Genomic DNA, 19,857 nt, shown 5'->3' on the forward strand with positions numbered 1-19,857 from the left:
CCCAGCCAATTTTTCTTGAATGATATTGAATTTTGCCGGTTGAGACGTGTCGAGAAAGATCCAGATGGGGTGGGGGGAAGAGAGAGATGGATTTCTTAACATGTAGCTTAAAGGGGGTTGGATGCCAGGGTCTGGGGGTCTTTGCTTGCATGTTCTCACTGTGTGTGTGTGTGTGTGGGGGGGGGGGGGGGGGGGGGGGTTCCAGCAGCTATCCAGAAACATGCACTATGCTTAGTGGGGCTTGGTGGAGTCCATCCCAGCTGGGAGGGAGTCGTTCGCCGGCCAGGTCGCCAGTTTATCATGGAGGGGAGAGAGTGAGACGTAGAGGGGGAAATAGAGAGCCACGCACTCACACATATGGACAATTTCAGGTTGCCAATCAGCCTAATGTGCGCGTGCTTGGACTGTGGGAGGAAGCACCTGGAGAGAAGCCACACAGACACTGGGAGGACACGCAGACCGCAGCAGCAGATACATACCTGATTAAAATCCAACAACCATCATGAGCTGACAGCCACTTTTGATTTACCTTCTAATAAAGACGTCTTTATCAGCGCTGCTGACTGTTTTGGAAAACAACCGATGAGTTATAGAGGCACAATAAAACAGTCAAAGTCTACGACTCCGTTCTTTCCACTGCACAACACGGTGAATCATCCCACCGTTTGATGAATAGCGCAAAAGGGGGAAGTGACGGGCAAACCTCTTAATGCAATAATAACAACATGGATCTGCCGTTGATTCCGCTTGGCTCCGCCACCGGACAGTTTGTGTGGGCATCTCCGCCGGCGCTGAAACCGGAGACGCCGACTCGCAGCGCGGCGGAAAAAGTGGTGCCTCAGCAGCAGGCCGCAGACGCCCCGGGGCCGACCCGGTGGTCCCGGTTGGTTCCGCTGCCGGCCGCTGCCAGGCGGGAAAAGCCAACGCTGCCGTTTCTCCTCCCGTGTGACGTCGCCCAGACTGGCAGCCGAACCCGGCGACGAGAAACAACAATGTTGCTGTTTACCGAGATTAGCATCGGCACCGCCATCATCCGCCGCCTCTTAGTCACAGTCTCACGTTCAGGAAATCAACTCCATCTGCGGATCTTTATTTTGGCCACTTAAAAAAACAAGCCAAAAAAACAACAAAAAAAAAAAACAGAAGACAATGCAGCAGAGGGGCACTGAAGCCAGATGGACTAAATAAACAAATTAATTTGGGGATCTCTTTCAGCTATTAGTGGGAAAGGATGCTGTCACAGCCTCCATTAGTGTATGAGGTCAGCTAGGGCCGGAGCACTGCAGGCTTTTGGAAAACTGTGGTTCAATTCCCACTCGCACTGTACTTATGACTGAGGACAAGAAAAGGGACAAAGCTCTTTTCTGATTAATTGAGATTTAAAAAAATGTAATCGCAATTAAGCTCTGAATTTCCATAATAGTAGTGGTAGTGCAAGTTGCAAGCAGTGTGTGTTCCTTTTAGATGTGGGTAAAAAAAAAAAATGACTTAATGCTGTTGACTGTTCCTTTCACACAGGAAGGTCTGACCTCACTATATTTTCCGTATTGCTTCCATAAACACTCTTCCTTTATTGCAGGCCTGCAGGAAGACGGTCCCTCCCCACCTGGACGGACCTGGCGACTGGAAAAACCGCCGCGCCGTGAGAACCCGGAAGGGAATTCCTGATGACATCACGCCGGAGGCATGCGGCTCCGCGGCGAAGTTTTTACAACACGCGCGGTTCTTGCGGCAACGCCGGCAGTTCCCATCAATCCCGAATCAAAGCCAAAGCTCGCAGAGATTTACGGCTGACTGACGGGGGCGCAGACAGACAGACAGACAGACAGACAGGGAGGAGGAGAAGCGGCGGTCTGTCGAGTTCCGGCTCATTCATTAAAGAGGAGGTTTTCTTTTGCATCGATTCCTCTCCTTGCCTTTCATTTTCCATCCTCTTGTCCCCCCACGTTTGAAAAAAAACAAAACAAAACAAAAATCCCTTGACGCTCCCCCTCTCCCCTTGATTCCTCACCCACCCCCCACCACCACTCCTCCCTCCCAGATGGCTGCATCCCCCGCAGATGAGACTCCTGCTAATTAGCCCTGACCTGTTAATTAGCCCTCTAATGAGCGCACTAACGAGAGACAGGCAGGCTGATTAGACGTACCGCTGCTCGATACCTCGCCGGTGGAAATGAAAAAAAAAAATCTAAAACAAAAACACGAAAACACACAGTTAAACAAGCAGCACGGGGGGGGATTGTGCACAGCGACAAATCAAGGGTGCGGCGTCTGAGATTATCGCAGGCAGGTGCAAACAAAGAGGCTGCAGGCTTCAGACTGCAGGCGAATCTGATTCAAATCAGATTCCTTCTCAAAATCCAATTTTTAGGGCTGACTCTCCACACTGTGTTGTCCAAATGGGATCTGGCTCTGTTCAGACTGGGCTGATTTTCGGCTGGCAGTCTGAATGCGGCTAGAGTGTCATCTTGTGTCCTGTTTAGCGGTCTCATCCTGACATCTATTTGTTGATGATCTATTTAGTTTACCTCCAGCAGGTCGATCATGCGGGTCATCTGGGAGTAGATGAGGATGCGGTGGCCCTGCGCTTTGAGCCGACTCAGCAGGACGTCCAGCGTGTGCAGCTTCCCGCTTTCCATGATCAGGCTCTCCTTGTCTGCAGCGAGGAAGAAAGAGACACGAAGGTTAAAAAAAAAAGAGAATGGACCTTCGAAGCCTCCAGTCGATCGGGAGGTTATTAACGGCTCTTTAATCAATACAGGTCGTTGATTGGGGCAGCATCTTTAAGGATAAAGACCCTTTCACTGCCGGCGGATTAGTCCCGGATCAATCCTCCCTAATCCGGCGCTGCTGTGGTGATTGTTTAAACGTGCCCTCATTGACTCGGCCTCCGATGAGAGCGGAGGGAGCGCGAAGGGGAGGAAAAGAAGAGGCGCAAGTCATTGAGAACTAATTCCACTCGGACGCACAAAGGGGTGAACGACCGCACCTGACAGTTAGCTGCCCCCGGTTTGAGGGAGTTGGACGTCGTGTCCCTCAGCTGTCAAACGACTGGTCTGACCCCGGTGAAGTGGTTCCCTCCGCGCCGGGATGATGAGGAATTAACGTCAGCGGGTACAATGGCCGCACGAGGGAAAGGCCACCGAGGCCATCGACCCGGTGACAGGCTCACTGTGGTGTTTGACCCCGGGGTCCTGACCCCGTGCGGGGACAACCTTAGAGCCAGGTCCCTGGGTCAGGTGACGGGGTCGGCTCAGGGGTTAGATGAGGGTCCCCGAGGGAGAGTCAGGCTCTAGCGGCCCGGGGCTCTGACACTTGTTCCCAAATCCCTTCTGAGCAGCACCAAAAAAATAATAAAATCTGCTTCGATGAATATTTTCCAGCCCATTTTCTTTCCCTGACTGCATCCAAACATGCTGGAGTCACATGCCAAAAAAGCAACAACCAACACACAAGGTCAGGGACTTTCCACGAAGCCACTGATTAATCAGTCAATGGATTAATTGGGACTATTTGGGCATTTTAACATAATTGCCACTGGCTGAGGACTGGACTGATGAGGCTGATTTGAAAACATGAACAAACAGGTCCAATTGTGTGCAAGTGTTTCCAAAACAGCCCATTCAAAATGGTCATTGCCTGCTGTGAAGTGCACTTTTATCATTTATTATTATTAGGGACCGACGATGATAACTCAAGGACTCTTCTAGCAAGACTGGAGGAGTCCTTGCCTGAAGTGCTGTATCCCTACTGTAACTGTTTGATTTCTTTCTTTATTTGTTCTTCCAATTGACTTTCACACTTTTGGCAACCTGGAGAAAATTCAATTTGAATAGAATTAGAAAAGAAATGCCTATTGTCACAAAGAAACTACAAGTGCTGTTCTAAAGGAGCCGAATACGATATAACAAACGTCCTAAAACAAACACACATTATCTAAAAATCACCAGCTGACTCACTCTATAGTATTCCCCGTATTTAGTGCAGTTATGTATCTGGCAAAAGCAGTTTTTTATTTATTTTTTTTCAATTATTTGTTGCAGCAGCGCTTGATGCTAATGCGTACTTGGGCTGAACCCTGAACTCCGACCCCGCAGCATGGCCTGCGCACAAGGTCAGGGCCTGCTGAGGTGTTAAAGAGGAACTAAGAGAACAGATGAACAGGGGCCGAGGCTCCGGGGACGCGGTAGAGGGCCGAGTCACGGGTCAGGGAGGAGCAGCGGCCGCCTGTCAAACAGCCCGGCGGCGACCCGGCGGCAACCTCCGCCACAAAGCTGTCACCGTGCAGGAAATGAGAGGACGAAAAGAAATAATAATCGAACAATCTCCATGAATCATAGCTGTGTAAATGTGTCATAGACTGATGTTTAAAACTTAATGGGCATATTTGGAAGATTACAGCCTGGACTAATTGTTTCCTGCTTTTTAAAAGACGGTAACCATAAAACCATTGTGCTTAGCAACATTCCAGCCTTGTGCCTGCTTGGGCCTCAGTGTAAATACATAATTAAGGCCTCGTCTTCGTGAGAATCCCCATCTTTCTCTTTTTCGGTGCGGTCCGACATTCTGTCCACAAGCAAAAACATTTTCAGGTCACGAAACAACAAGAAAATTCCTTTCAGGTTGTTTTTTTTAAATTTCTAACTTCACAGGAAACTGTTTTGTTTGTCTCTTTTGTTGGATGTCGCCTCTTGTGTACCCACTTTGTTTGTTGTGTGTGTTGTGTTGTGTGACTCGCTCTAATCTCATTAGTAACAGCAGATAAATTATATTGCAAGTGTGTCGTACGCTTGCAACCCTCATAGGCTGTTGCACTTTTTTAAATTTTATTTCCTAGGTGTAAATCCTCATAAAAGTGTCTGGTCGCACAGCCGGTTCCCACGCCTAATCTCGCCCAAAACAAAGACTCGTCCGCCTTGGTGTCGTTTCGCTTTGCCGACTGTAAAAAAAAAAGTAGAATAATGACAGAGAGACGTAAACAAATTGCATGCGACAATGCACTAAATCTGGGGGGGGCCCTTGCTAACTATAGATTCATAATGAGGCGCCGTGTCCGCCGCACATAGCTGTGGTGCCGCTTAGCGCAAAAAAAAACCCAAAGGGATCAGCCCGCAAGTCGTTCCCCGGCGAAAAGCACACAAAAAGATAGCATCCGGCCATCAAAGGCCTGTAATTGGCCTTGGCGTCAACAAGAGCGGATGGATTGGAAAGTAAAAGGAGGGAGAGGAGAGTGGAGCAAGGAGACGGTCGGTCGAACGTGCTGGGTGGTGGTGGGGGTGTCTAGACGTTATGGGATGGGGCCACGAGAGTGGGGGTGGAGGGGCTGCGGTAGCGCGGTGGCGGCAGCGGTGGTGTCGCGGTGGGGGCCTCCTCGCCACAGGTGCCAGTTTAAACCAGGGGCCCGCCGACAAAACACCCAGAGGCGGACTGCCTCCCCCCCCCCCCCCCCCCCTCGCCCCGGCAGATCCATGGACGCTCGTATACTGCAAAGTATCGCACACATGGTTCTGCTTAGTGGATCATCGTCGAAGCCCCTTCGACGTCAGCGCCGCGTCTGAAGACGGAGGATTCCTGCCGACTTAGTGCGGCTTTGAGTTTCAAACTAAGTCTTGCAGGGAATGAATTGTAAATCCGAAAAAGAGAAAGAAAAAAATCCCACGTAAAGAGGTTGGATGCTAGTATTTCGGTACGAAGAGACGTGTCGGTGAGGTTAATCCTCCTGTTTATGGCGGGATTACTGAGGAGCATTTACAGGATATCATGTCTGCTCCTTGCGAAAGCCACGTTTTGATGTCGGGGACTGCGCGGATTAGGGCTCCTGGGACTTAATCTTTGTAAATCAGCTAAGAGGTCACTGCCCCATCTCGTCTTAACCACTTAAAGAAAAAATTGACTTGGAAAAAAAAAATTATAAATCCCACATCCATCTAACGCTGAGGTCTTTCATTAAATCATTCCAGCTCCACCACTGCCCTGATTTTCTCCCATGTTGAAGCTCCAACAAAACATTGGTTTTAGCAGGACGTTAAAATGCAATTAAGTAATTATTAAAATCTTTTTGTGGCTCGGCTAAATATAATGTTTCCCGAAGGTCTGCAGAGTTTTTCTGGACGATTAATCATGCAAGGCAGCTCCCTTTCGAGTACGGATTAATGGACGAACTGGCGCAACACGGGCGTATGTTGGACAACTACCACGGCAGTGACCTCATCATAATCATCACATTCGGAAACCGAAAATGACATTTCAAGATGGGCACAAAACAAGTTTCTAACTGGGGGGGTGGATCTGTGCCGTTGGGGAGAGACACACCCCAAGAAAACCCCACCAGCGAATCCCATGTGGTGTCGCGCCACTCTGCCGTTCCCATGGAGACGCGTATCAAGCTTCACCGCCCGCCCCCCAACCCGGGCCCCGCCTCCCCGCCCAAATCCAATCCGGCCCTGGCGAGCGATGTTTCGCTGGGGGCCCCCAGCCCCGCCCGGCTCACCCCTCCCCACATCATCATCATCATCATCATCATCATCATCTCCTGTCCTCACCTCCTGCTGGCAGATTAGGCTTCATCCCCTCCGCTGCTCTGCATCCACGGCACCCTCCGAGCTCCCGCAGGACCCCCCTCCCGCCCCCGCCACCCCACCCTCAGCACACACACACACGCACGCAAACAAACCCTCCCTCTTCTGTCTGTCCCCTGACGGTGTAATCCAATCCCTGTAGGGCCAGAGCCAGGGGCCTGACACGGTCCTGACCCAATTAGAGGCCTGCTGCCAGCTAATTAACCCCGGCCCAGCCCTGGTGCCTGGCGCCTGATACTCCCAAACCAACTAGGCTGCTAATTCCATTAATGCGCCGCCGCCGCCGCCGCAATCTAACTGTCCTGTCCGGTCCTGTCCTGTCGCGTGCCCTTCCCCTCAGCAGCCCAGAGCGGGAGCCGCCCTTCGGAGGGGAAAACAAAAAAAACGACGGGGGACGCATGCGATCGCAGTCGCAAAAGGAGGAGCAGGAGGGGAAAAAGAAAGCAGCAGGCAGTGAGATGACAGCAAGATTGCAATATTGGATGGAGTGGAGGCGGGTGGGCGGGGGAGGGGGGTGGGGGTGAAAAGAAAAAAAAAAAATCTGGAGCTGATGAAAGAAGATGGATGGATGGTTATGTGAGAAACGGAGACAGATGGGGGGCCACGAGGCGGGTCGATGGGACCCCCTCCTCCCTGCTCACTGTATAATGATACATTACGCAGCGCGATCAATAAGTCAATGGGCAACACTTGTTCGCCACCGTCCATAATGGGGAAATATTAGCCCGCCGACGCTCCGCTCGCCTCGCGCGCGTATCGACGACAGCCTTTCGCAAACTCAAACTTAATTTTCCAGGGAGCCGGCGAGCGGCTTCGGCAGAAGGCCGAGGGGCCAGAGGCCAGCGGGCGGCCGGAGAGGTTTTTTTTTTTTTTCGGAAGTTGAGTAGAAAGGCAACGGGTGGAACGGTGGATGAGAACGATGGCGGAAGACGGTCGGATCTGCCGCGGGTCTCCTGCAGTACCTGGAGCCCGGCCAGATGAGCGACGCACGCATTCCTGGGAGGCCCAGAACGTGCGTGTTTTATACACCGGGAGCAAGTGTCAGACTCGCTTCTCTACGTGTCTCAGTGGAATGTGTGTGTGTGTGTGTGTGTGTGCGGTGCTTTTTGTTTTAATGTTACCCGCCTCCCCTTAAACTTGCCAGGCCAGCACTTCTCTCTCCGTCTGTCCGGGAGTCGTTAAGCGGGGGGGGCCAGAGACGCACAGTCTGAGGACGGGGGGGGGTTTCTCGCCACACCGCAGCAGGCCACTGTGAACTCTGTCATTAAGGCAGATTAAACTGCCTGTTTCCCTCTGGACAGCGCCCGGCCTGACATACACCCCGGATGAATGTTACCCGAAACTATGTGGGAGATTCGGGCTCAGCCTCCAAGACGCAACGGCAGAAGGCATTACGTGGCGAATGGCGCCCCCTGCAGTCCGCTTCTTCTTCTTTTTCAAATCGTTCAGCCGTAAACTGAGGAAGGATTACAAGATTTCTGAGTTTTTGTTTTTCTGTAGGTTTTGGTTTTTGGATGATCTGCTTTCACTCCACCGACTCCTGCAGATAGTTTGCAGCTGCATCTCTGGAGGCGGGCAGAGTCGGTGTGTTGTGGTGTGGTGGTGAGGCTGGTCATCTGCTGACTATCAGAGGGCCCAGTGAAAGCTTCCTGCCATTTTTTCTTTTCTTTTTTTTTTGTTTTGGTGGGATAGCAGACTTTCCTTTGAAGAGACGGGAAGGCCAAATGCATTTCTCCCACACATAGGCTGATTGATACGTGGACAAAAAAACAAAACAGAACACAAAACACAAGCACATGCGCGCTCACAACTCCATCACCCTCCGGAGCTGCGAAGGCAGGTTTCTCAGGGTGCAGAAACAAGAAGAAAAAAAAAAAAGAATTGACGCGGAGTCGCAAGAAGGTCCATCATTTTTGCCCCGGCGGTTCCTTCTAATTACCGAGGGCACTGCGGGGGCCCCACGCACGCAGGCAGGCACGCAGGCAGGCAGCGAGGAAAGTTATTTCGGTGTGGCGCTGGAATGCCGCGCAAATAATCTGACGGCACGCAAGTTCAAAAACATCCAGCGACCTTTGAGAATGCGAAGGCTGGCCGGCCGGCCGCTATATGCGAAGTTACCGGAAAGAGTGAAAAGCGACGGGACCGCAGCCTCGCTGCAATTTAGCAAACAAATGAGGCACAAACGTCTCTCTAATTATAGCCGGAACGATCTCGGTTGTGTCCCCGGTGGCCTAGACTGGATGTCTGCGAGGGCCCAGCGCACGGCTGGTGTCGCCCAGCGTGCACGTCGCCGGGCTGGATTGAATGAAAAAAGGTGTAGCAGTGACCCGTTGTCACAAAAAGGGGTATTTCACTCAATATTGATTTTTTTTTTCTCCCCATCGAGCGACTACCGACTCCTCTGTCGGTGGGGGACCCCACCGTGAAATAGCACCGAAGTGTCGGGAGGGGACAGAAGTCGACTAGATGGAAGCCAAAGTGTCATGAAAACACTGAAGAAAAGCAAACAATATCTCCTTGTTGCTGTCATCGAATGCCACGGTCTTAGCCAAACTATCCACTGCAGCCTAACGGACGGGGGGGGGCAATGTTCATGTGGTTCTGGCAGTCGTGGTGCTCGTTCAAACTTAAATTACACTACTCGTAAAACTCTGGCTGGGAGTCAGTCTGCAGTTGCTATTTTGGGTTGAGACGTGGAGTTAACGTTGCCGTTTTGAGACAAATTGGACTGACGGCTCCAATTTTTACGAACACTTTGGAGACACGTTGTGTTTTTCCTCCTGTTAGTCCGAGTCCCTCAGCCTCGACACGCTTCTGTCGGGCGGGAATCTTTTCCCACCACCAAACTCTGAGGCTGCGTTCAGACGGCAGGCGAATCTAATTCAAATCAGATTCCTTCTCAAATCCGAGTTTTAGGCCTGACTGTTTAGCAAGGGTCCAAATGTGATCTGGCTCTGTTCAGACTGAGCCACATTATTGACCCATTTGACAGGTTGCAGTAGCAACAACGTCAGAGCGGAGGCGTCGCGTAGAGTGAGGTCACAGACAGTCAAAACCGATCGGTGTGTTTGGAGCTGTTCACACTGAGACACATCGGACTTCATGTGATTTGTGACTGTTCAGCCATCCGATTTCAATCTGGATGGGCTAAAAATCAGAATTTGGCTGGCAGTCTGAACGCGGCCCAAGATGGTCATGTGGATTAGGAAAGATCACCGCTGGCATTGCAGTGAAAATAAAATAGGGTTAAGTTTCGACCGGGGCCAAACTCTGCTATGATAATTCATTTCTCATAGAAATAAACCAGCCCCTTTATAAAACAAACAGCATTTTCCTCCTCTCGCTGTCATACCAACATCCAAAACAGAAAAAAGAAAACATTGCAGGCTCGACTGTTTTTTCCTCCTCCGCTGCCCGAATCCTAATAAGTCCTCTGATTAGATTCCTCCGTCGATACGAGCGGGCAGCCGTACTCACGCCATCGGCGCTCGAAAACAAACAGTCATTCAGCTCTGCCATTTGTTCGGGGAAGGTGTGGGGTCTGGGAGCGCGGCGGAGGGGCAGGCTGGGAACCGGCGGCTGCGCTACTGTACATATCTGGGCCTTGATGTGGCAACAATGCGCTCGGCGAGAGGACGGGGGTGCCGGAGCGTTGGGTCACTTCCTTCCTCACTGGGGCTGAGAAAGAAGTGGGAGACCAGACAGGCTGGAGGGGGGGGGGGGGGGGGCTGCGGCCAGATACTGACTCGGGATCAGTTAGCTCCAGGGGAGGGAGGGAGAGACGCTTGTCCTCCTGGGTTGCGTGTGCAAGTGTGTGTGTGTGTGTGTGTGTGTGTGTGTGTGTGTGTGTGCAGAAAAAGCAGCGTCGGCAAGCGTGGGAGAGTGTGCAGGGAGAGGTGAAAGACACCTCTGGCCCCCGTGAGAGCGCTCAGTGGTTCCCTGAATGGACCCAGCGGTGCACTCACACACACACACACACACACACACACACACACACACACACACACACACACACACACACACACACACACACACACACACAAGGACCATCTATTAGCGTTACCTAACTCAGCACTTGAACAATGACCAGTAGCTAAACTTCCTCGCTTTGTCTGCTTCGGTCCAACTTCACAAGAGCCTTTCAGACGGTTCTCACACAAGACACACAAATACTTGTTTTGTTTCGCACTTTTGCACACAAACAAACCCCCTTCGCGATCGCATGTACACGGACAAAAAAATAAATAAATAAAAAAATCAAGATTTTTTTTTTTTTGTAAAATGCCACCTGCAGGAGTGTTTTAAGATTTAAAAACAGGCTTTTTTTCAACGGTGAACGCGTCCTGCGCGGAGATCAAACGCACGTCCGTGTTTTGCGGCGGCAGAGGCCTCGGTGTCGACGGACGGCAGAGCCTTCTGTCACCTTAAAGGCTGACAGGACCGGTTTATCGGAGGCAGACAGGGGCGGGGGGCTCCGCAGGTCAGTGAGAAGGGAAGTGCCGTCTGTAAATCAGCAGTGGCCTCTTTCACCCGGGACATCCATCAGTCAGGGGAAGGCTGGCAGCCAATCAGCTCTCACTCTGCTCCCTGACCCTCGACTCCACCGGCAACCCGATTTTAAGGAAGAAAAAAAAAAACATGCTCATGAGCACACCTCCCTGCCTGCCACCCTGCTGCCAGAAACCGTGATGGAAAAACGCTCGCTGGCGTTCAGTGCAGCCGACCTCCAGCGGCAGCGGCGGCCGCAGTCAGGGATTGTGAGGGATTGGCTGTCTGGCAGACGGACAAGCGGTGACGGAGGAGGCCGATGTGCCCGGCTCTGCCCCCGCTGACCCTCCGCTGGCCCTCGCGACTTTCTCCCACGGGCCTCTCGCTCTGGCTCTGAACTGGATCTCGATATCCATCGTTTGACTGAACTGATGGGAACACAGTTTCTGAAGAAAAATGTACGACTTCGGGGACTTTTCACCCCCACAACAAAAACTACTAACTGATGCATTATTTGCGAGTGGAGCCTTTTTTTTTTTTTTTTTATTGAATGTAAATGAGAATTTAAAAAGGTGAATGTTTTTTTCCTTATTATAAATGTTCTTGGTTATTTGTTCTATAAGTCTACAGATGGTACAGGACTTCAGCCTCCTCCTTTTTTGCTTACATATTGTGATCTTTTATTGTTGAACCTTTCATTTTTATTTCTGCTTTGTTGTAACCAAAATAAAGTCATTCATTCATTCTTTTATTTTTTTCATTTTATTTCTTAATTTTTTTTTAATGTATATAATTTTTCTTGTTTTGCACTATATTGTTGCTGTGATTTTGCAAATTTCCCCAATGTGGGATTAAGAAAGTCCATCCATCCATTCATTTTCAGTAACCCGTTCTTGCTGAGCTCAGGGTTGCAGGGTCGGCTGAAGCCTCTCCCAGCTGTCATTGGGTGAAGGCAGGGTTACACCCTGGACAAGTCGCCAGTTCCTCACATAGAGACAAACAACCATTCACACTCACATAGAGTTTCCAATTCACCTCACATGCATGTTTTTGGAGTGTGGGAGGAAGCCGGAGAACCCGGAGAGAACCCACGCAGTCACAGGGAGAACATGCAAACTCCACACAGAAAAAAAAGAATGAGTCCTCACCAGGTATTCTTATGAAGGACCATCCGTGCCGTGGGTACAGGGCCATCACGCCGGCGGGGGGTTGCGGGTGGAAGCTGGAGGACCTCGGGCACTGCTCGGGCGAGAGCTCGGGGGCGCCGTAGAGGAAACACTGCTTGAAGACGGTGCCGCCGCCCGCGCGCGTCACCCGCCACTCGTACTCGGCGCTGCGGTCGGGACAGTAGCGCTCGAGGAGGAGCGACGTCACCTGGGGAGCAGGTACATAAGGGAGGAGAAAAGAGGCACAAGTTTTGACTTTTGTGGAAAATTGTGGAGCAATTCAACGCCTGCGTTTGGCCAGCCATTCTTTTTCTCAAGATGAAAGGTTAACTGAATAAAGACAGCGTCTGCACGAAAGCTGCTTCTCATCAATCAGTGGGTTCTCGTGTATTTATGTGCGCGCGCACAAAAAAAGAGACGAGAGCAGCTGGCAGAGCACCTGATCAATAAGCCCCCTTTTGCCACAATCTGTTTGTTTTGACAGCAGCTGGGAGCCACGGAGGAGACCCCCACCCCCGTAAACCAACCAACCAACCAACCAACCACACACACACACACACACACACACACACACACACACACACACACACACACTTGGAGATAAGCTCGTGCTCATTGTTAAAAGCCAACAAAGCCAACGTGCAGGGCGCGCTTCCCTCTTCCTGTTTTCCACGACCACCCAGATACGTCTGTCTTACACGGACGCAAAAGAAAAAAGAGAAAAGAAAAGGATAACCAGAGGGGTGGCAAGACAAACGTTTACGGGGTCAACTTGTTGCACACAATGCACTCACAAACGCAGACACGCACCCTGGGTGTGGCAGCCAGAAGGAACTTGGGTGGCAGCAGCGGCTGGCAGGGCCTCAGTGACGACGAGGCCGACTTCCGACTGTGGACCCACGCGTCCGTGTGTCCCATCGTGCCTGGTCGGGCCGCCGTGAACACCAGGTCCTAAATCACACACACGATACAACACACAATACTGCATTAGTGCCTTCTATCGTTTAAAATACAGGCACTGCAACAAGGGATGCAAATTATCGATTAGTTGATTAATTGTTTGTTGATTGACCATATCGATCAATTAACCATTAATTGATCAGAGACGATTTTTCATGAGAACCTAAATTTCACAATGAAAAATGTGTAAGGAGCAGATTATTTAACCTTTAAGTAATGTTGAGGGTCCAATGTGACCTGTTTTTACATTAGAGAACAGTAAAAACACCCTAAACAATTATCCTCTGACTTTAAGTTGACTTCTAATGGGTCACATTTCAACTTTTCTTTTTTTTTTTTTTTTTAAAGCTGTTTAAAAGTAACTTGTTTAGGTATATAGGTATACACCATGCCATTTAACAAAAAAAAATCAATTAATTGCAACTGATTCAATTTAATCGATTAAATTCTTAATTGACAATTAATCAATGATCGATGAATTGTTAACATCCCAAACGTTTAAACAAAATAAAGTCTGCCTGTTTTAGTTGGTGGCAAAGTGAGGACAAAATATCATCTTAGAAATGTGGAAATTGATTTTTTTTTTTTTTTTTAAGGCAGCAAATGGCAGGAGGCGCAAAAAAAGAAAACCTGCAGAGGTCAGTGAGTACAGCTCTCATGTTGTTTTTATTTCAAGCTGCTCTTTGGGAATATTTAAGTTCAACTGGACAGCGTCCCTGCAATGTTACATAAAGTATCGGCTAAAATGCTTAAAACGTTATGTAAAGTGCATACGATCGCGCAGCTTATACGTTTTTGGCAGGGGTGCAGAATGGGATAAATTGAACGTCCAATCGCATAATCCTCTGGCACGAAAAACAGAACGTACGTACACAGTATGGAGCAAAGGTGAATGAGTGTGTGTGTGTGTGTGTGTGTGTAGGGGATACATAATTACATTTTTATAACAGTGTAGGGTTTGCTTGTTTTGTTTTTTTTAAACAGAGAGCTGAAAAACGTATCTCCATGGTAGCCTGTGCAATCACACACTGCATTTATAGTGTGCGCACAGTGCCCTCCAGTGGTAGTTTACCCAAAATATTGTTTATCTGCCAGCTCTGCAAGAACAAATCAGAGACATTAAAAAAACAAACAAAACAAAAAAACACGCCTACGGCGCCACTCGTGGCTGGTGATGTATAAGTGAATGTCCCAAAAATCTTCCTGCAACAATTCACAGCGAATCTTTCAAATCAACCAACACATGTGGTTTTTAGGGATGGCCAAGAAGATGACAGTGAAAATGGCCTCACGCCGCGTGAGAAACACACCAGCAGGGCATTCAGATCTGCTCTTTCTCTCTCTCTCTGCATTTCTTTTCTTTTTTCTTTTTTTTTGATTTCCCAACAGGAGCTGCGGGAACACTGGCCAGCTCCTCGCTTCTTCACCGGGATGAACGAGGAGGCGAGAGAAGGTCTGCGGCAGGGGCGGACCTCTGCTGGCTGACAGAGTTTGGGTTCGGGCTGAAAGTAGCCGCCGGCTGTTTGTGTGCTTTTCTCCTTCTACTCACATCTGAACTCGCCCCCTTAAGTACTAGCGTCTCTCGAGCCGCTGCGGGAGAGGAAACCCAAGAAGCTCGGTCGGCTGTCTGACTCAGCAAAGTGAGAGCAGGCGACGAGGAGCAGGGTGGAATTACCCTCGCGGCCTTCCCTCCTGTGTAGTCCGTGTCCAACAAGTCGAGGACGGGGATTGTCTGCACTTTTTTTTTTGTCTGAACTTATAAACTGGAAACTCACTTTTTTTGACTATCATGCTTTTCTCTGTTGTCAAATACTCAAGATGTACAGTCCAACACATATAATCTTAAATTGTGGTCCGACACATGTGCCCAGACGGCTGGGCTGCCAAATGGTTTTTGGAGGAAAAAAAATTAGTGGACACATTTGTGGCTAGGATGAGAGACATTGTGCCAATTCCGCAGCTTCTGACCTTGAGATTAGCGTTAATGTGAGTATTAACCGTGGCCTTTTACAATAACGGCAAACCATTAACAAATTGAGCATTTAAAGTGTCTGTAACTGACGATTTTATAGAAAATAAAGGGGGAAAAAGCGCAGCCAGGCATGGAGGAAGCAATTTGTGTTGGAGCGACGCTCAGGTGGGTAGTGTAACGGAGGCAGAGGGCAAGTGATGTCGCCAAACAATGACCTGCGCTCTTGGGAAACGTTCTAGCAACATCAGCAGACCCACATGTCGGTCTCAGTGTATGTTTCTCACCTGCAGCACGACGCTGCCGTGCGTGTTGGGGAAGCTGGTCGGCTTGTTGAGCCACAGGATCAAGTCCCTGCGAGACAGACACGCGCTCCGCAGCTCTGGCCTTTCGCTGCCCCCTTGGGAGTGTCCCGTTTCCTCCCGGGCCTCACCCCCAAGGCCGAACAGGCGCTGGTGGTGGAGTCGATATGCGGCTTTGAGGGACAGAAAAAGGGCTAACCATCTGTGGAGGAAAAGAAGGATGGTTAATTATTCAAAAAATGGCAGAAAAGTATCAGAAATACGTTGTTAGTGTCACGCGGAGATCGGCTTCAGTGCATGAGGTGTTTTTGTCCTGAAGGGTGTACCACAGGGCTGTGTGTTAGCTCCACTATTATTTGGTATTCATGCGGATAACCTCAGTCACAATGTGTCTTTCACTCCCTTTGTGTCTCTGCCTTTGAAATGATTGTGTTTTTGCTGCTCTCTGTCTTGGCTATGTATCCCTTAAGAAAATAAATCTCAGAACTTTTTCAAACTAGTAAAAAAAAAAAGAAAAAAAGGTAAAAGCAAGACAAACAAATAAAAAGTCCTTCTTGTTTTTTTTTTCCTTTCACAATATATTGCACCCACCTCACTAAGGTGCCTTGCAGCATGAGATTGGACATCTCGGCCGGTGACACGTCAATGAAGCGCAGGAAGGAGAAACAGCTCCCTTCATCGTCAGCTGAAGGAGGTAAAGACAAGGGGCTTAATATCTAATACATAATATTGTTCCTTAATAAAGTCCAGACAAGTAAAACAACGCCTGATTTCCCCTGAAAGCTTTGTGAGCTTCAAAAACAGAGCAGCCGTTCTCACCTTTCCGATGAAAAAGAGACTGCTGGATGTTGTGCGGCGAGAAGGGAGACAACAGCACTTGAAGCAGCCTGAGGACGATGAAGAAAGAACACCGAGCGTGAGCCAAAGCAACAAAAACAGGACCTGGCACACATGTATTCTATCTGCATCAAATATGTGTCAACTAACTTTTGACAGCCACATCAGCACATATTTTAATAAATGCAAAAAAAACAAAAAACTCCCGCATTGCTACAATGTTTCCACACAACAGTTGCAGATGTGCTTTCCTTGTGTGAAAGAACCCACTTGTTCTTGGCCTGGTTCTGCGTGTGGAGGAGGCCGCAGCGGTAGAGGAACTTGGACATGATGTAGGGTTTGAGTGACATGTGGAATGGAGAGCGTGTCTCCTGGCGCTCAAACAGGTCAGGGTGGTTACACACCTGCACGGGCAGACACACACACACACACACACACACACACACACACACACACACATTTTGCTTGATTAAAAGTAAAATTCCAGACCTTTGCTTCTTTTGTCGTTTTGTTCAGACCTCTGTAATGTCACAAAGGGCACCGACGCCTCTTCCCAGCCAGATGATGCTTCAAACCTCTGTCCACCACTTCATCAACGGCTTTTCGTCATTATTTTCCAATCGTGTGAAGGTTCAACAAAGCATCAGTTTTAACAGGAAGTAAAAACTGAGCATTTCAGCAAGAGGCTGTAAACACAGGGCTAAATTATGTGTAATTTGTGTCCTGGAGATCTTTAAGTCTTTTAGTCTGGCATAAAAAAGATCTAAAAATGAGTAACCTTTGATGGGATTAAAGTAATACAATTAACCCCCTCTCACCTTCCTGAATTGCATGACCAGGTTCATGAGGGAGGACGTTGTGCTGTGCGACTGCTGGGCTGTGCCCATGGAGGACTGCAGGAGGTCCTCGATGGAGATCTTGTTCCTCAACGCCTGGTAGAGCAACCTCTGGCGGGACGTCAGCTGGCAGTAGGTCAGGATCTCAATCTGCGAGAGGAAGAATGGGGGGGTGGGGGGGTGGGGGGGCGGACAAGCGTGGGTCAAAGGTCGCTTGACAAATGAATAACAGATCCAAACAAAACCTCAGCGTACTTCTTTCCTTGTCTTCGTTGAGGTGAAACAAAGATTAATGAGTAGTTTGTGTGTGCATGATTTTTTTTTTTCTAACCTTTTTAGACGTTTGAGTCATAACTAGTCTCTTCTTGTGCTCATTTTGTGTTTTTATGGTTTTGTTTTGTCAGTTCCAGGCCTTCAGACAGAAAAGCCATGTTACAGTTTTGCCTTAAACTCAAAACAAAGAACCTGAATCATGAACCGGGAGCGAACTGCTGGCCAAGCAAGTGCGGATAACAAGAGAGAAGGAGAAGAAAAACGAGGCAGGCTGACAAAACTAGATGTGGGTGCGAAGAGAGACGTGTTGGCGGAAAAGAAAGAGACAAATGTGGGGGAGCCGTGAACTCTGCCGCCCGTCCGACTGCGTAAGAAAACTCCCACAGTGTTTGCTGAGCACGTGTGACACGTCGAGACCCCCGAGTGCAACATCTGTTAAGAGAAGCCTGCCAACACCAGCATCACTCACAGGGCGATTACGAGGCTTTGTGTGGCAGCGAGGCAGCGGACACACACCTAGTGGTGTGGGTGATGTATTACAAAATGCTGCAGATAAAATCGAGAGCATTCCTGAGCGCAAACGGTTTGATCATTTCCACCTCTACCTTGTCTGAGAGCTCGTTCTCCACGTCCTTCTTGATGCGGCGCAGCATGAAAGGCTTGAGGATCATGTGCAGTCTGGAAAGTTGGTCTAAAAACAGAAACGCCCACACGCAAATAAAAGCTCTGCCGCAAGATCAGATAATCTCTTGCAAACGTAGATGAAAGTTCACCCACAGCGCAAAAGTGAAATAGCTACCCACAAAAAAGTATTTGGGAAAAAAATACACACACACAAAATGAAAGAGCGGAGGTCACACTCACTCTCATCGATGGCCGATTTGTTCTCGGCGTGGCTCTCGATGTCTTTGGAGAACCACTCGTTGAACTCTTCGTGGGAATCGAACAGTGTGGGCATGATGAAGTGCAGCAGGGCCCACAGCTGAGAGACGGTAATGACACGCTCGTCAACAACCGGGCCCAGTTCGCACCGACGCGCACCCATTCCTGAACACGAAACGCACACGCACACGCACACACACGCACCTCGGCCATGGTGTTCTGGATGGGCGTCCCCGTGAGAAGCAGCCTGTTTCGACACTGGAACTGCAGCAGGATTTTCCACCGAACGCTGGAAACAGCGGCGGTGAAGAAACAACAGCATCAGCACAAAGTCGCTGTTTCATATTTTAGAACCATTATTTTAGAAAATCTATTTAGTTTCGGAGCCATATGCTGTAAGATCTCTGACTGTGAGAAAAATAAATTAAACACCATCTCTCTGCATTGCACACTGGTGGGCAAAACGCCTTCATCATCACTCTATCTACATGCTCTACCTGGTGCTGCTCTTCAGTGCCTGGGCCTCATCCAGGACCATGTACTGCCACTTGACCCGCTGGAAATACTTGACGTCTTGCACCACCAGCTGGTAGCTCGTGATCACCACGTGGAACGGCGCATTTTGGGTGTAGAGCGTTTTCTGAGGACGAAAACGTACAAGGTGAGCGGACTCTGGCTGCTGGTTGAAGTGCCGACCGCGTGCTCGCGAGCAATGCGTCTTCCTCACCTGGCTCCAAAACTTGCGGATCACCTTCCGATCGTGCGGGTTTCCCCAGTACGGCAGAACCTGGGAGCAAAATACAGTCGGGGTTGAATCTGTTTCAAGCGTCTACAGTTTTCCAGAACCAAAACTGGTGCTGCGATGATGTTCCCACAGGAAGAGCGTTCTGAAGCAGCGCTTCAGCTGTTGTTGCAAAAACGCAACGTGAGAAAAATGAGCACATCATTACATCACTCGACGCCCGCTGCCACTCCATTGTTTTCCCATCAGTCTTGCTCCGAGTGCTCAGGAAGCTTATCTTCAAATTGTATAATGGGGTCTTTTCCCACCTCATTAGTCGACCACGCTGGAGATGATTTATTTTCAACCTCCCGCGGAAAAATAAAAAAACAGCCTGGCATAGTTTATAGGGTATGACACAGAGTTATGGATACTGCATGTTTGTGTATGTGCGTGTGGGGGGGCGGGGGGCCGGCGCAGCTGACATGTTAATGTGATCAATATCACTTCAGCAGTCGGGAATGCACAGAGCCATTCAGAGTTAACGGTCAACATGTGTATCAGCCCTTTTTATGGTACAATACTGCCCCCTAATGAACAGTTTTGTCTATTTTCCAATTCGCAGAGCTTGAATAATGTAAAAACCGCCTGTACCAACGTTGCCCAACACAAATATGCGTCTCCGCTGAGTCCACAGGTACACAACAGCTGAGGCAGACGCTCACCTTGAATTTGGGTACAAAGCGGCTGAACTCCTGGTGCCAGTTGTTGAGTGTTGACGCGGGAGAGATGATCAGGAACGGACCCCAGATGTTGTCTCTCTGTCGGAAAAGGAGAAGGGAGGG

General features: G+C 49.4%; 1 protein-coding gene across 2 annotated transcripts in view; it reads right to left on the bottom strand.

Annotated features, from left to right (window-relative positions):
* ino80 (INO80 complex ATPase subunit) overlaps positions 1 to 19,857 on the bottom strand; it is a 32,381-nt gene that overhangs the window by 7,267 nt on the left and 5,257 nt on the right. For both annotated transcript variants that reach the window (XM_076048321.1, XM_076048322.1), the window contains exons 14-27: positions 19,738 to 19,833; positions 19,019 to 19,078; positions 18,789 to 18,931; positions 18,496 to 18,580; positions 18,274 to 18,391; positions 18,015 to 18,100; positions 17,119 to 17,286; positions 16,571 to 16,704; positions 16,283 to 16,350; positions 16,055 to 16,148; positions 15,449 to 15,665; positions 13,043 to 13,183; positions 12,215 to 12,440; positions 2,529 to 2,656 (exon numbers count right to left, since the gene is read on the bottom strand). In XM_076048321.1, coding sequence (XP_075904436.1) covers positions 2,529 to 2,656; positions 12,215 to 12,440; positions 13,043 to 13,183; positions 15,449 to 15,665; positions 16,055 to 16,148; positions 16,283 to 16,350; positions 16,571 to 16,704; positions 17,119 to 17,286; positions 18,015 to 18,100; positions 18,274 to 18,391; positions 18,496 to 18,580; positions 18,789 to 18,931; positions 19,019 to 19,078; positions 19,738 to 19,833 — 1,764 coding nt within the window. The remainder of the gene's footprint in view (positions 1 to 2,528; positions 2,657 to 12,214; positions 12,441 to 13,042; positions 13,184 to 15,448; positions 15,666 to 16,054; positions 16,149 to 16,282; positions 16,351 to 16,570; positions 16,705 to 17,118; positions 17,287 to 18,014; positions 18,101 to 18,273; positions 18,392 to 18,495; positions 18,581 to 18,788; positions 18,932 to 19,018; positions 19,079 to 19,737; positions 19,834 to 19,857) is intronic.

The sequence above is a fragment of the Nelusetta ayraudi genome, unplaced genomic scaffold, assembly GCF_046127955.1.
Source record: "Nelusetta ayraudi isolate G7.1 ecotype Tasmania unplaced genomic scaffold, CSIRO-AGI_Nayr_v1 ptg000100l, whole genome shotgun sequence".
NCBI lineage: Eukaryota > Metazoa > Chordata > Actinopteri > Tetraodontiformes > Monacanthidae > Nelusetta > Nelusetta ayraudi.